The 17,658-nt window shown below is 46.9% G+C and overlaps 1 protein-coding gene across 1 annotated transcript; it reads right to left on the bottom strand.

Moving 5' to 3' along the window:
- Nucleotides 1-7,044: 7,044 nt before the first annotated feature.
- Nucleotides 7,045-16,224, bottom strand: LOC309564163 (RRP12-like protein; the record flags this gene model as incomplete). Its single annotated transcript, XM_082268790.1, has 6 exons — nucleotides 16,142-16,224; nucleotides 11,006-11,082; nucleotides 10,821-10,926; nucleotides 8,278-8,394; nucleotides 8,035-8,173; nucleotides 7,045-7,067 (listed from the first exon to the last, which is right to left on the bottom strand). Exons 2-6 carry the CDS (start codon nucleotides 11,080-11,082, stop codon nucleotides 7,045-7,047), a joined length of 462 nt encoding a protein of 153 aa, XP_082124916.1. The 5' UTR covers nucleotides 16,142-16,224.
- Nucleotides 16,225-17,658: the final 1,434 nt, after the last annotated feature.

Genomic DNA, 17,658 nt, shown 5'->3' with positions numbered 1-17,658 from the left:
AGGGGTCTCCAAACGTTCTAAAGCAAAGGGCCAGCTTACGGTTCTTCAGACTGTATAGGGGCCAGACTCTGGCCAGTGGGAGCCCTCACAGCCCTCCTTCCCTCAGCTGTGCAAATCAAGTATTTCTGGAGTTTGCTTTATTTAATGAAAATTCTCTGCACCCCCTGTGCCTAGGTGAATGACGTGCACTTTGCTCGCTGTGCTTTCTGGGATATGTGCGTCACACATCCCAGAAGGCATAGTCCTTCATTGAAAAAGGAGATGGGGGCGGGGTTGGACAGGGCATCAGCTGACCCCAGAAGAGCCGGTGTTCCGTGAAAAAACCATACCCGTGAGAAAACCATACCCTCGTCACTTCCGGTGCTCCTACGGAGGGTATGGATTTCTCACGGTAGTTAAACTTGCGGCGCTTACATTAAAACACCTCCTCTGCAACATAAATCCTCTCCGCTCCTTCCCCTGTCACTTCCCTCATCTCCGGTAATAAATATAAAAGCGGATCACGGAGCCGCGATCGCCGTCATTTACATCTCATACACCCGCCACCGCTTTTATATTTATTACCGGAGATGAGGGAAGTTACAGCGATAGCAGAGGAGATGATTTATGTTGCAGCCAAAGTGTTTTAATGTACCCGCCGCAAGTATAACATTAGACACAGTGCCGTGAGAATTTCATGCCCACCGAGCATGCGCACTTGTCACATTCTTTCATGTTCAATTAGGTATCCGGGGCTCGGAGCATGCGCACTGCTGTGCTGCTCAGCTGTTTCAGACTGGAAGTGACGAGGGTATGGTTTCTTCACGGGGTATGGTTTTTTTAACGTTACACCGGCAGCTTCATGACGATGTCACTGAAGAAGAAGCGAATCTCAGCAGGACGATGCTGAAACCGCTGGGTGGGTGAATAACGTAAATGTTTACTACCCAAAACCAGGTAATCAAGGGTTAAAAAGAAGGGAGAGGGGGGTATCAGCATTAATAAACAAAGTTAGGCTGCTAGGGGGTTTTCCCTATTCAGCCCTCTGGTCATTCCTTTGAAAATTAAAGACCAACCTCAGGGTTTAGACTCCTTCCGCTTATTTTTTTATAACTTTTTTTACACATTTTCTTGTGAGTCCAAGGCAAGCCCTTGATGCCCTCTGGGCTAAAAGGAAGTGGGTTGAATGAAGCTGGGTTAAGAGAACCGACCCCTGAACAGGTGACAGTCCAGGAAAGGAGGTGAATCCTGCTGAGGACGGTTTCTTTTACCCAAGCTTGGGGTTTAATGTAGTACCTGGTGACCGGGTCACTGGCTCTCAAGTAGATTCTAAAAATATACTGGGAAGGAATCTACTTCAAAAAAAGGAAAAGTAATTTCACTAGCAGAGCCCTCTCCCAATCTGGGTGTGTCCAACAGCCCCCCACCTCCCTAGATAACCTTTTATGTAGCTACCAGAGAGCAGCGAAGGGGAAAACTATAGAGCAGGGGTCCCCCAACCCCAGGGCTGCGGACTGTTGCTGGTCCGTGGCCTGCTGGGAGCTGGGGCATGGCGGGGGTTGGCAGCGGGTAGAGTAAATGAGCACAACCTGCACTGACACCCACCAACCACCAAAGGACACCCGCAACCCTTCTCTTAGCACCACTACTCCCCTCCCTCTCTGTGGTCAGGAAGAACAAGAAGAGGTAAGAGAGCCGGGTCAGGAATAGGATCTCCTAGTGCACTGGTGAGATCCAAGTGCAGCCCCCCCCTACATAACTACACCGAGGTGGCAAGCCCCATCCCCAACACACCCCGCCCCTCCCCCCAAGGTGACAGGCCATCTGTGGAGGGGGTTTACTTCTGTGCAGCTGGTTCCTTGTGCCTGGCAGGTTTGGAACCATTGCTATAGAATGTCACCTGGGTGACAGCTCAGTCTGCTGAAATCACATCCAAGATGGCCGCACCCAGCAGTAGATTGAGGTCTTTTGGATATCTACATAGAGGAGGCTTTCACAGGTTAATAGCATGCATACATTTAATGCACATATAATCCTATGGGATGATTTGTGTTTAAATGATCTAGTGGCAAAGTCACCAAGTTAAGGAAGCCATCGACTGTTCAATTTTATTTTTTTCCATGAACTGCAGGTGGGGGGGTTGGGGGTGCAAGAAAAAGCTGAACCATTGTCACCAGAGCATGTGATATGCTGCAGCTTTTCCCAGCCCTCCACCTGGACATTGCTGATCTGTAATACAGGTAAAATCAAGGTATTTATGTTAATATTTTCTAAGTGTTTGCTCTATAATAATCCTGGACGGGACTCCTATCTGGCTTTAGGATTATTCCATCTTCTATTGACCCCACTCTGTTGTGCTATATAGATGCATAGAATAAAGTGTCAACACTTGCTCTTTGGAAAACTACTAAGAAAACAAAAAAAAAAAAAACAGATGGGAAAATTCAGGTACTTCCACTGATTTAAAAAAATACATTTAATAAATTTAATGAATACAGATCTGCATTAGTTGGAGTTGCTTTAATACCTGCTTCTGGAGCTCAGCTATCAGCACTTTGTCCTGTTTTTATGTTTGTGGATTAGGGCTAACATGGTTGACAGCACGCACCTACCTACCCCCCCCCCCCCCCCAACCTCTACCGTTATTCGACCATGCTGTTTTGAAGAAGACTTGATGAGAGGTAATTGATAGCGGTTTCAGCACCAGACGCCTGTCCAAGGCCATTGCAGCCACAACACATGCACAGGGAGGGGGGGGGGAGCGTGTCACACTGGAGGTGATGGAAGCAAGTGTCATCTCAGTAAGCTCCACAATAAACATGCGGTCAATAAACAGAGGGGGTGTGTCACACTGGAGGTGATGGAAGTGCGCTCACTCTGAGCTCCGAACAAACATGCTTTGAAACATGGAGGGGACGTGTCACAGAAGTTGGGGGGGGGGGGGGGTGTCACAGTGGAGGTGATGAAAGCAAGTCCAATCAGTCTGAGATCTACAATAAAAGTGCTGTCAAACATGGAGTGACAGGTCACAGCAGAGGGGGCCGAATTAACTCACCTTGGCCTGAGCTCGACAACAAGTGCTGTCAACATGGAGAGGGGCGTGTCAAAGCAGAGTGGGGGTGTGTTAAAAACTTCTTTTTTTTTTTTTTGCTTTTTCTTAGTATTAAAGAACTGAATCATGTTGTAGTTATGCATAAGAGTTGTTCAAAGATCCGGCTGAGCGATTGGAATCTTCCATGTTTGACAAAATCTGTGAACAAATCCGGACAAGTGTTTTTTTTTTTGGAAGAAAAAACAATTTAAAGGCTTCTTCCAAGAATAAGAATATCTTTAGGAAATCCTTCCATTTTGGCAATTTCAAAGCAGCCGAGCTTGCTGTAAAAGTCCAGGATTCTTTTGTCGTCTGGTCGGACTTCGCAAAAAGCACCGCGGGATCCTGAGACCAGAGGGTGAAAGAAATAAAACGCATTAGGCACGGGTACATTTTTTTTTTTTTACATTTTTTCTGCCTGGAAATTGCTACAGTGATTATGAATAAGCAATTTCCATGAAATGAGTCAATGTTATTCCCTTCTCATTGATCTGTGCTTGTCTGTACACCTGGATTTTAAATAAAGCTTTTTGGACCAGTGGTTACCTCTCTACACTGTCGAATTGCTATGGTGGTGGCATAAACGCAGGGATTAGGAAGACATGTGACAACAACATGTAGTGTGCGTTCAGATGGGCGATGACACCCATGCTGCGTGCACGCGCCCTTTGCTATTGCACCTGCCCCTGAACAGCCCATAGAGGTATATGCAGACGCAGCGGCTGCACGGATACAGCCGAATCGCCAAAATCTGCCATGCAGGTAGGAGCGGCTGCACGGGTCCGAACACACATCATCTGAGTTTGGATCCGTGCGCCCACTCCTGCCGTGTGTCAGATTTTGATGTGCAGCTGCTGCGCCCACCTCTATATGCTGCCTGCACTCAGCCTAAGGCAGATGCAGGTGCAATAACAAAAAGTAAAGGAAACGGGTGCAGGGTTCGCTTCAGGAAACAAATGTCCAAACAAGGAATCGGATTATTCGCTGCTCTGGCTCCAAGTGTCCTCCAAGCCCTTAATACAGAATGCAAACAAGATATGAGCAGTCGGCAATTTGGACATCCATTTTCAAGTCTTTATTTGCTACATAGCTGTGATGTTAAACAGCAGATTATGCATTTTGGCAAACAGCCTTAGTGCCGGTTCACATTTGTGCGGCTTGCGAGATCGCATGTAATTCGGAGCGCACTGCTCCTTCATTACATGCGATCTCATGTGCGGATGCGAGTTCAGCCATAAACTTTGCATGGCTGAATTCGCACAGTATCTGCACCAAACACGCACATGAGGCATTTTTTTAAGCCGCATCAGAATCGGATCGCACAGTGGTTCACACTTGTGCGATCCAATTCTGTGCGAACTGCCAGATCGCACTGCGATATGCGATCAAACTGGGGGTGTCGTTAACATTTAATTGACACCCCCTGCGTATCGCATATGGCAGTTTAAGCATTTCAGCAAACAGCTTTAACCACTTTACCACCGGAGGATTTTGCTGTCTTACGTCCAGGCCACTTTTTGCGATTCGGCGCTGTGTGACTTTAACTGACAATTGCGCGGTCGTGCAACGTCGTACCCAAACTAAATTTACGTCCTTTTTTTCCCACAAACAGAGCTTTCTTTTGGTGGTATTTGATCACCTGTGCGATTTTTACTTTTTGCGCTATAAACAAAAAAAGAGCGTTTATTTTGAAAAAATAACAATATTTTTTAAATTTTTTTATATGAAATTCCCCCCAAAAAATATGTAAAAATCAAATTTTTTTAAAATTTTTGGCCAATTTGTTTTCTGCTACCCATGTTTGGTAAAAAAAAAAATTACAATAAGCGTATTTTGATTGGTTTACGCAAAAGTTATTGTGTTTACTAACTAAGGGAAAGATTTCTGTCATTTTTGGTGTTTTTTTTTTTAACGAGTAATGGCGGCGATCTGCGATTTTTTTTGCGGGACTGCGACATTGCGGCAGACAGATCGGACCCTTGACTGACATTTTTGACACTTTTGGGTGTACCAGTGACATTACTACAGTAATCAGTGCTATAAATACTGTAAAAATGACACTGGCAGGGAAGGGGTTAATTTTATTGGAGAGGGAGGGGTTAATGTATGCCAGGTGCTTACTGACGTGTGTGGGGGGAGGGGACTGAGTGAGCCAGGGACAGATCGCATGTTCAGCTATGCTGAACACTGCGATCTGTCACTCCCTGTCACTGAGGAGATTCGCCCGCTCTGTTTACACAGGCGGGCGGATCTCCAAACTAGATTCCCCGACGATCGGGGAAGAGCAGCGGTGATAGTCGCCGCTCCTCCCCTGGCCCGACTCCCGCTGTGAATGAAAACAGCAGGAGCGCCGCTGTACAGGGGGAGGAGTCCAGCGACGTAGGTCTACGTCGCTGGACGATAACGAGCCACTGTGCCGCAGTAGAGGCACAGTGAGCAGGGGTAAAGTGGTTAAAGCACAGGTTACCCTAATAAAAAAAAAAAATATCCTGTTCCCTGTAATTTGGCCCCCTGTATAACCTAAAAAACCTGGATGATCTTGCCTGGTTCTGCCCTCCCCTCTGTAAACTGACCATGGTTTATCATGGCTGCTGATCCCTGACACCATGGTCAGTTTAAGTGCCTCTGTCCTCTCTCCTTTCCCCCCTGCCCTCCCGCCTGTCAGCAGTGTAAGTGACGATCTGCTCCCCTCCTGCTGCTATCAAACCACAATGACATTCTTACAATCCGCCCTGTTCTAGTAAACAATGTCCAGGTGTATGCGTTTTTAAAAACAATGCCGCGGTGTACCTCATTTCATAGCACCGATCGGTGCTCACGTGACCGGCCATGTCTCTCCTCCTCTTGGCTGACATCAGCGGGGGTTTCCCAGCCACGCCCACTTAGCTGTCAGATGGAGAGAGGCGGCCGGTCACGTGAGCACCGATCTGAGCACTATGAAATTAGGTACACATTGGAATAAAAAAAAAAAAAAAAAAACACATACACTGAGAACATTTACTACAGCACAGCTGATTGTAAGAATGTAATTGAGTGGCCTAACAATCACTTTAGCCCTAACATGATGAAATGCGTAAGCTGCTTTTTAATGTCACTGCTATGTAGCAAAAAAAAGCTGCCATGGATGTCCAAGTTTCTCTTCATATCTTGTTTGCAACAAGAAAAGGAACCTGCATGCAGGATAGGTGACATCTCCCTTCTGAAGGAAGTTTAAAGCAAATGGGTAAAATAAAAGGAAACATGCAGTATATTTCTGCAATACACATATTTTCCTATTTTATTCTCACATTCACGCTCCGCCTCTGCTGCACTGAAATCTCCAACAGCTTTATCAGCCCTGCCCCGTTATCCATAGATTACAGAACACCGGCCCTTATGTTCTGGGGACAAGGATAGCGAGGGGTGTTCTGCGGTCTCCAGAGAAGAATCGTCAGTTGGAGATCACACTGCAGCCTTTATAACTTGACATTGATTTCCAATTGTGCATCCATTATAAGTCTCTATTGCAGCCAGACCCTGATGAAGAAAGAATTTTAAGCCCCTGAAAAGCGCTGGCTTTGCCTTCTGACTTTTTATTACGATTAAACTTTTACTGGACTCGCACTAACCAGTGGCTCTCATCTTTTTACACTTTACTGGGGAGCCTCAGGGGTACCCCACATAACAGAGCTGCCTCACTCGTTTAAATTTGCTTTTCCCATTTGGATCCAGTTCTCCTAACACACACTTTTTGTAAAACTGGGAACTTACTGGGCGGGGCCGACAACACCGCTTGGGATTTCAGTGCAGCAAAAGTGTTGTCAGCCAATAAAAAAAAAAAAAACTATCTGGACTTACCATTGGCTTTCAGAGAAGACAGGAGGCATCCCATCATCCCTTTGGCTACGCTGGGATCCGTCACCTTCTTGTGAATATCCACTTTTATTAATGAGGGAAAGTTAGCAAGGAATGTGTCCGGTAATATTTCCTGCTCTTCATGAAAACTCAGCATGATTTTCTAGAAGAATAAAAAAGGATGGTTAAGTCACAATGGTTACCCAAACAAATCACAAATCAATCAGAACTAGCAGATACAGATACAATCTTGCAACCAGATTAAGTACGGTATTTGCAAACAAAACTCCCAGAAAACTAATAGAAATATTGGCTGAACGGATCATGAAAAAAGGAAATAAGAACAATGGGGGTAACCAAGACAGGAAATAAGGAGAAAGGGGGAACACCAGGCCAAAAGATAAGGGGAACACAGTGACCAAAACAAGGGAAACTGAGGGGGGGGGGGGGTCATCCAAACAAGGGGAACCGAGGGGGGTCACCCAGACAATGAGAACCGAGGGGGGATCAGACAAGGGGAACCGAGGCGGGGGTCACTAGCGAAGCCACCTATAGATGGTGATTTCTCTCATGCCTCATCGCTACTGAGAGCGGCCGCTCCTAAACCCTGAGCTTCCCTGAGGACCATCCATGAAATGACTCCGTCTCTCCAATGGGAGGACCATAGGGTCACAATGAGGGGAAAAATTACTGAACTTGGCGCAAGGAAGAAAAAAAAAAAGCACATGGTCAACTTTTTAAAGAAATTGTGCCATGCTGATAGACTCCTCCCCAAAAACACTGAGTGCTGTAATAACATCAAAATGTGCTTCAACAAAGTATTAGTTTAGGGGTGTGCACACTTATGCAACCATATTTTCGTTTTTTTATTTTACTTACCTCCACCTTAAAAGATTTCAGTTTGTTGTTCAACTGGGTTGTACAGTTTATAGGTCACATTCTGAAATTATTTATTTTGGTCTAATTTTTTTTACATCACAGAAATCTGACATTCTAACAGGGGTGTGCAGACTTTTTACATCCATTGTATATCTGATCGGCTCACATGCTGTCTCTGCACTCTTTCCTTCCATGCTCAGCTCCCTACTCTGCCCTCTCTCTGTTCCTTCCCACCAATACAAAACTCTTACCTCCCGACTTCTCGATCTCCTGGACACAAAACTTTGCCGTGGACTGGGCAGCAGGATGCTGAGCGGGGGCGGAGTCTGTAAACATGAACTCGCTGCCCTTCAGGATGGAGCAAACGCCAAGCTGAGCAGCCTTCCGCACCTACAACAAATCACACACGGTGGGTCAGATAATACTATAGTACCCACAGACCACTGAAGGTTTCCTTTACTAAGGTCTCTCGCTGTTCCTTGTCTAAAACTTACTTTCAGCTTTGCATGGACAGTGAAGCTGAGTAAGCCATGGTACACCTGCAGAGTGGAGGGATAACTCCATGCAGACAGGTCCTGTTTCCAAAGCAGTACTGACAAGCATGAAACAATCTGAAAAGAAAAAGACCTAATAATCAGGAAATTACAGAATAACATGTACAAAAGTATATGAAAATGGACAGAGATATCACCGTTCAACTACAATCTGTGCCCCCACATATGTATGAATCTACCAACCACAATACATAAAAGTGCTACATGTGCAAAAAGTATCAATTAATACAATCAGAAAAAATACAAGAAAGTTCTGTGCAAAGAAAAACATCAATATTATGTAACTACTTAAGTTAGTGTGCAAAATTCATTCAGAAAAAAATTAATCCCTGGAAGACGTCCGATGACGAAACGAGTAGGTCACTGCATTCGTAACAGAGGTGGGGGGGCGGGCCTAGCAGCACGGTAGGTCATCGGTAGGCTGCGCCAGAACCCGGAAGAGCTGGCGCAGCCTTCTTGATGACGTCACAGATAAACATGGCAGTGTGGCATCTGGCGGTGGCAGCTGCAGAGAAGAGATCTCAGCAGGACAATGCTGGATCCTCGGTGTGGGGGGAGAATGTAAAGTGTGGCCAGCTCAGCATTAAGTAAGCGGGGGGACAAGAAAGAAAATTATGGGGCGTGGAGGAAGGTAGAAAGCTGGCGCAGCCTTCTCAATGACGTCACAGATAAACATGGTGGTGCGAGATCTGGGGGCGGCTGCAGAGAAGAGGATCTCAGCCGGACAACACTGGATCCTCGGTGTGGGGGGGAGAATCTAAAGTGTGGCCAGCTCAGCATTAGGTAAGCGGGGGGGACAAGAAAGAAAATTATGGGGGGGTGGAGGAAGGTGGAAATTTCTCTTTATAGCCTGCCTCTGGGAAAACCGCGTCCACCCCAGCGTTTCGTAGAGAAAAGAAGGGGGGACACTACTCACCAGACCTTGGAACCAAGGGGGCACCACTCCCGGCAGTTCACCACGCCATCTTGGAATGGGGTGCTGTGACCAGAGGCACGCTGCGACTCTAGTCGATAACGTTGTCATGACCAGGGCTATGCGACCTCGTGAGGCGTTTCATGAAATATAGTCAGCGCACACCTCTAAAATGGTGCCGCGTCCCACAAAGGCATACGAAATGAAGCCAATGGACCCAAACCTCAGACATCTACTTCACCAGATAACGAAACTCGCTGCACTCATAACAGAGGAGGGGGGGTGGGCCTAGCGGCACGTCATCGTTAGGCTGTGCCAGAACCCAGAAAATCTGGCGCAACCTTCTCGATAACATCACAGATAAACATGGCGGTGCGGAATCTGGCGGCAGCGGCTGCAGAGAAGAGAATCTCAGCCGGACAATGCAGGATCCTCGGTGTGGGGGGAGAATCTAAAGCGTGGCCAGCTCAGCATTAGGTAAGCAGGGGGGACAAGAAAGAAAATTATGGGGGGTGGAGGAAGGTAGAAAGCTGGCGCAGCCTTCTCGATGACGTCGCAGATAACCATGGTGGTGCGGGATCTGGCGGCAGCGGCTGCAGAGAAGAGGATCTCAGCCCGGACAATGCAGGATCCTCGGTGTGGGGGGAGAATCTAAAGTGTGGCCTGCTCAGCATTAGGTAAGCGGGGAACAAGAAAAAAATAAATATATAGGGGGGGTCGTGAAGGTTGAAAATCCTCTTTATAACCTGCCTCTGGGAAAACGTAAAGTCCAACTCTGGGCAAAACAAGAACTCTCTCCCACCCCTTTCTTCCACCCACCTGTCCCTAATTGCCATAAAAAAAAATCTAAAATACTCCATTGACGTACAGCGCATCCAGAAAGTATTCACAGCGCTTCACTTCTTCCACATTTTCTTATGTTACAGCCTTATTCCAAAATGGATAAAATTATTTTCCTCCAAATTCTACAAATTTTCCCCCATAATGACAATGTGAAAGAAGTTTGTTTGAGATCTTTGCAAATTTATTCAAAATAAAAAAGGAAAAAATCCCATGTACATAAGTATTCACACCCTTTACTCAATACTTTGGTGAAGCTCCTTTGGCGAGCTGATCGGCTCTCCTCTTCACACACTCTGTCATTGCGAGGCAAGGAGAGACGATAAACTGCACTTTGGCATTTACATGCGATTGGACACAGCCGATCACAAGGGTAGAGAGACACGCCATTACTAAGATCGGGGTCACCCTCAGCGTCACCAATCACAGCTGCGCTGTGTTCCACAATTGCCGCACTGCGGGCACACGAGAGCGGCCGTACTAAAGCGCTGTCATATGACGTAGTCCCAGAACTAAACCTGGAACCGCTCCACTGTCATTTGACGGCGGGCGGGAAGTAGTTAAGGGTAAAAACATTTAGGTTTTAGAACCACTTTAAAATACAGACACTCTAAATCTCAAAAGCATCGACCATAAAATGTCATCAGATGTAGGTGACACGACCCCGCTTCTCTAATATTCCAGAAACAGGAAATTCTATACACAGAGGAACACAAGGAACACGACTTACCCATCTAAGAGCGGAGGTGCTGCCGCTGGTGGCCTGTGAGGACATAATATCCATGAAGGCCTTCGATGTGTCCGAGAATTTCTTAATCAGCACAGGACCTGGAACCCTGAAATACATCATTAGATGAATGCAAGATGAAGGACCAAAGCCCCGCCCACCACTGGGGAACAGACAGGCAGACTGACCTTTTCAGAACCAGGTTCAGCAGGTAGGCAACGGCAGACAGCGACTCCGCGGACTCAACGGCTTCCAGAGTGGTCATCTATGGGGGGAGAGAAAAAAAATATGTAGCTATATATATATATATATATATACACACACACTGATCAGCCATAACATTATGACCACCCACCTAATATTGAATATGGACCCCTTTTGCTAAATCAGCCCTCACCCGTTGAGGCATGGACACCAAAGTAACGTCCACATGAATGGGAGGAGCCAAGGTTTCCCAGCAGAACATTGCCCAAACCATCACACTGCCACCGCTGACTTTTCTTCTTATACCGCATCCTGGTGCCATCTCTTCCCCAGGTAAGGGACGCACCCAGCAATCCACATGAAAGAAAACGTGATTCATCAGACCAGGCCACCTTCTTCCATCACTCCCTGGTCCAGTTCTGATGGTCATGTGACCATTGTAGAAGCTGATGGCTGTGGACACGGGTCACCATGGGCTTCACAGCCCCATAAACAACAAACTGCAATCCCCATTATTTTTTTCTGTGTTCACATCAACTTCATGGACAACATGTTCATGTGCTGCCTAATATATCCCACCAAATTTTCAGATGCCATTGTAACGGCACAGTGGTGGCGTAGTGGGCGGCACAGTGGTGGCAAAGAGGGCGGCACAGTGGTGGCAAAGAGGGCGGCACAGTGGTGGCAAAGAGGGCGGCACAGTGGTTGCAAAGAGGGCGGCACAGTGGTGGCAAAGAGGGCGGCACAGTGGTGGTGCGGAGGGCGGCACAGTGGTGGTGCGGTGGGCGGCACAGTGGTGGTGCGGTGGGCGGCACAGTGGTGGTGCGGTGGGCGGCACAGTGATGGTGCGGTGGGCGGCACAGTGGTGGTGCAGTGGGCGGCACAGTGGTGGTGCAGTGGGCGGCACAGTGGTGGTGCAGTGGGCGGCACAGTGGTGGTGCAGTGGCGGCACAGTGGTGGTGTAGTGGGCGGCAAAGTGGTGGTGTAGTCGGCGGCAAAGTGGTGGTGTAGTCGGCGGCAAAGTGGTGGTGTAGTGGGCGGCAAAGTGGTGGTGTAGTGGGCGGCAAAGTGGTGGTGCAGTGGGCGGCAAAGTGGTGGTGCAGTGGGCGGCACAGTGGTGGTGCAGTGGGCGGCACAGTGGTGGTGTAGTGGGCGGCAAAGTGGTGGTGCAGTGGGCGGCACAGTGGTGGTGCAGTGGGCGGCACAGTGGTGGTGTAGTGGGCGGCACAGTGGTGGTGTGGTGGGCGGCACAGTGGTGGTGCGGTGGGCGGCACAGTGGTGGTGCGGTGGGCGGCACAGTGGTGGTGCGGTGGGCGGCACAGTGGTGGTGCGGTGGGCGGCACAGTGGGGGGTGTAGTGGTTAGCACTTTCACCTAGCAGCAAAAGGGTCGCTGGTTCGAATCCCAACCACAACACTATCTGGCTGGAGTTTGCATGTTCTCCCTGTGCCCGTGTGGGTTTCCTCTGGATACTCCGGTTTCCTCCCACACTCCAAAGACATGCTGGTAGGTGAATTGGATCCTGCCCAAATTGGCCTTACTATGTGCATGTATGAATGTGACTTCTTCAGAGGTCGTCTTCATACGTATTGGTGGAACGCACGCTGCTTACGTCACGGGTGCCTGAGTGGAACGCAAGCCGGTATTCACCGCTCTCCACTCACGGGCACCATTACGGCTGGCGGTTTGTTTACTATTTCATGTACTGTATACCGACCAATTTTATTACACATATATTTTTCACGGTAATACACTATCTGGAGCTTTTTTTTATCCTGCATACCCTGACCGGACCCTGTGGATCGAGGCATCCAGGAGAGGGAATTCCCAAGTACTGTGGTACTACAAAGCCCAGCAGTGTCTACTTTGGCCCTGGTGGCCATATAAGAGTATACAGGTCTTAATACCATAAGGTATACAAGACCCACATCATCTGGTGAGTGTGTTCTTCTATTATCCCCCACGTTGACATCAAAAAGTACCAACAGTGATCATTGGAGGATTCAACACAGAGCACCTGAACTTCTTCCTTCTTTTATTGGCATTGGATTAACCTGAATATTTTCACCTGAGTCACTTCTGAACTATTTTTTATGGACTTTTTTTACCCACACATTTGCACTTGAGTCACTTATGAATTATTATATGAATTGTTATTGAAAAAACATACAAATTTTACTGCTTGATTATTATATATATATATATATATATATATATATATATATATATATATATATAATAATAATTTTTTTTTTTTTTTTTTACCTGATTGATTTAATCACTTTAAATATAGCATCTTCCTCACCTTTATAATACTGCATTTATTATATCTAAATATTTATTCCTTATACTTTTATTGTGTTATTTACTTCAAGTATTATTTTAGGCTACATTCACACCTGAGCGTAGCGTTTTTCGCGCGTTTTTTACCGCGATTTTACCGCGATTTTTGCGGCGTTTTTTACCGCGATTTTACCGCGATTTTTACCGCGATTTTTGTGCAGGCGTTTTTAGATTGAATAGAGATCAATGGAAAACGCCTGTAATCTGCCCAAAAAGAAGCTCATGTACTTTTTTGAGCGTTGGGCGTTTTGTATACAGCGTCAAAACGCTCAGATGTGAACAGGGGCCATTGAAATGAATAGGATTTGTCTTGTTGGGCGTTTTGAGAGCTGATCCTAGAGCAGAAAAACGCCCCAAAAACGCCCCAAAACGCCTAGATGTGAACGGAGCCTTAAGATCATTTGTTATTCATCACACACTGTGTTATACACACATATATATATATACACATCCTTGCACATTACTCAATTAACCCCTTCAATACAGGATACTTTCACCCCCTTCCTGCCCAGGCCAATTTTCAGCTTTTAGCGCTGTTGCATTTTGAATGACAATTGCGCGGTCATGCAACACTGTACCTAAACCAAATTTTATGTCATTTTTTCCCTACAAATAGAGCTTTCTTTTGGTGGTATTTGATCACCGCAAGGTTTTTCTTTTTTTGCTAAACAAATAAAAAAAAAACGAAAAGTTTAAAAAAAAAAAAAAAAAAATTTTTGTTACTGTTATACAATTTTGTAAATAGATACATTTTTTCCAGCACTGATGAGGAGGCCCTGATGGGGTGGCACGAATATGCGGCACTGATAGGCGGCATTGGTGGGTACTGATAGGTGCCACTGATGGGCGGCACTGATAGGCAATAATGGGCACTGGTGAGGCGCACTGATAGATGGCAATGAAGGGCACTGGTGGGCAGCACTGATGGGGAGGGCACTGGCGGACTCCCTGAGCCCTGATTGCCATCCCTGGGGTCATGGGTGGGAATCCCTGGTGGTTCTAGTGGCATCCTCCCCTAATGATCTGCACTGGTAATCAATGCTCTGATTACCAGTGCAGACCCCTCCCCCCCCCATCAGGAGAGCCGCCGATCGGCTCTCCTATACTTGTGCCTGTAAGGCACGAACTAAGGAAAGCAGATCAACGGCACTTCCTATTTACTATGTGACAAGCTGTGATTGGACACAGCTGGTGACATGGTAAAGAGCCAACGTCAGTAGGCTATTTACCGAGATTGGAGATGCGGTGTGTCAGAGTGACACGCTGCAGCACCGATCGCCACTCTGCGCGCCCCCCGGGGGGGGGGGGGGGGTGCGTAGAGCGCATTATCCTGCCGCCATCATATGACGTCCGGTCAGGATAATGCAACCACATTCCCACTGTCAATAGCCTATAGGGCGGGCAGGAAGTGGTTAAGATATCAGCACCAAGCACTGTATGAAGGTTTAATGTGTCATATATATATTTAAGGCCTACCAAACTAAAAAATCTTTTTTAAAACCTTTTGTATTGACAAGCTATTGTCCAGCATTGGTTCACTTGAAGCAAGCGCTATATAGCTGGCTCTTACCTGCTGCCAGCCATGACCTCTGCCTGATACTGACCACACTCTCGCTTGCTGAGAGCCACGACCTTTGACCTTTTCCTGGACCTGACAACTCTCGTGCCTGGTATGACCTCTGCCTGGAACAAACTACTCTATTGCTTGCTGACTGCCATAACCTCTGCCTGGACCCGACTACCCTCTTGAATGCTGCCAGCTATGACCTCTGCCGGGACCAGACTATTGTCCTTGCCTGCTGCCTACCATGACCTCTGCCTGAACCTGACCACTCTCTCGTTTGCTGACAGCCATGACTTTTGCTGGGACCTGACTACTCTCTTGATTGCTCACTGCCATAACCTCTGTCTAGACCTCACTACTATCTTGAATGCTGCCATCCATGTCCTCTGCCTGGACAGGACTATTATCCTTGCTTGCTGCCTGCCAAGACCTCTGCCTGGAACAGACTACTCTCTTGCTGACTATCATGACCCCCTATGTGGACCCAACTACTTATTTGTCTACCGACCTGAAAATAATCTCCACACCATAACCCTTCTGCTTCAGCAACCCCTTGGGGAGATCCTGAAGCCTGCAACCTGGTGTTTGCAGCAAAGTAAACCAGAATCACTAGAGATTCCCACACTTTACCACCACCAGGAGCTCTGGAGAAGACCAGCTGGTACTTAGATATCTTGCCATGGTTGAACCCATATCACCTGCCAGGGGGGCATCCTAATATTACCTCAGTAACTTCCCATGAAGACACACCGGACTGTGATAATAGGACACAATCCAAAGGTTTATAGAGTAAGTGTCCACCAATGACAAAGCTCTACAGAGAAGCGAGGGGACAGAACCCACATGGACTGAGCAAATCTCCTTTAGGCGATGTGCTGCAAGGTCCACAGAAGTTTATTTTCCCTCTAATATATTAAAAGCAAAGGTCTAAAATGCAAAACACAAAATATCTTCATAATTCAGAATACATTAGAAAAATACATTAAAAAAATTGTGCAATAGCCCAAAAAATAAACCGCACACAGTAAAGGTTTATGTATTCATGCTTCATAACGTGCGGCTCTATAATGTAAATATTCAACAAAATACAAATATTACTGACAGGAGTACTGCCGTCCATAATATTATTCCTTATATCTGATTGCAGATTTCCATTATAGAGCCGCACATTCCACAAATGAAAACAATGGCAAACATGCGGAGAAATCACTCACCAGAGCAGCAAAGTATTCTGTTTCTGTCTCCTTCCCTCCCTGAGAGCGGATCACTTCAGTTACAGCCGCCAGAACCGCACAGATCTAAGAGAGATCATTAATGAGATCCAAACTTTGTATCAGTGATAGAAGTCTTATAAATCAAATGAATCTGAGAAAACACACAGATAGAAAAAACACAACAATTATATCACTGCATTGGAGGAAACCATAGATAACACTGACCACCAATGTAAGGGACATTCTTCTCACTGATCACCAATGTAAGGGACATTCTTCCCACTGACCACCAATGTAAGGGACATTCTTCCCACTGATCACCAATGTAAGGAACATTCTTCCCACTGACCACCAATGTAAGGAACATTCTTCCCACTGATCACCAATGTAAGGAGCATTCTTCCCACTGACCACCAATGTAAGGAACATTCTTCCCACTGATCACCAATGTAAGGGACATTCTTCCCACTGATCACCAATATCCGCCCACACAGCTGTCAATCATTCTTCCTCCATTATGATGTGATCATTCTACAATAAAATGTTGGACAGTCCTTGTTGTGGTGTGTTGGCAGAGATGTACATTGCCCTGTGACTCCTCCAGTCTCCCACTACTTCTCATCCTAACCCAGGAATGTGTAATGAGAATATTCATATTCATGAGCTACAAGTCCCATCTTACACTGTGGCAGACAGGTTGTAGTTCTCAATGAACTGTGGGGGCGCTAGTGAGTGCTCTGGTAGTTCAGCGATTCTTCCGACCCTTCAGTAACTGTCTGCCCCTAGTGCAGGTATGGAGGTACTGGGCAGACAGCGGTATTGAGAGTCTGCAGGAGCCTGACATTACACCTGTGATGTGTTTTTTGCGGGTGCAATGCTCTGCAGGCTCCTAAGAAAAAAAAAATAAAAGCACATTTTTCTCTCTCTCTCATATATATATATATTTTTCTTTTCTTCCTTTTTTTTTCTTGCAGCCGGTAGTTTGAACCTCTGGAAACCTCAAACGTTGGAAGGGGACCTCCTCCCCGCTTCCACCTGTTCACCCGAGAAATGATCCGACGGTGCGGCCAGCTAGTCCCAGAGGTGACCAAAGAATAGATTCGCTTTGATCGCCTCTATGGCCTTGGGGGGGGGGGGGGGGGGGACGTCCCCTCCCGCTCCTTGTAATGACAGCCGAGCGGCTTCTCAGCCACATCAGATGTCATTACAAGACAGCCGACCCTTGGCTATGGACGCCGGTACCGGGGTGACGCCTCTAGCTGCACCCATCACTCCGGTACAGCACTTTCCCTAAATATTGCCAATATCAGTAACCTCCGGGGCCGATTCCGATATATCGGGGGAAGTGCAGATCGGCCCTCGATAGATCAGCTTTGCCAATAATCAGTCGATCCCTAATCCAGTGTTTCTCAACTCCGGTCCTCAGGGCCCACTAACAGGCCAGATTTTAAGTATTACCTTGGGGAGATGCAGACTAGAATACTGCAATCACTGAGCAGCAAATGATATCACCTGTG

Source organism: Pelophylax lessonae (genome assembly GCF_965119305.1).
Source record: "Pelophylax lessonae genome assembly, chromosome: 9".
Taxonomy (NCBI): domain Eukaryota; kingdom Metazoa; phylum Chordata; class Amphibia; order Anura; family Ranidae; genus Pelophylax; species Pelophylax lessonae.
The sequence above is the reverse complement of the archived record's forward strand: the minus strand, read 5'-3'. Positions and strand labels throughout refer to the sequence as shown.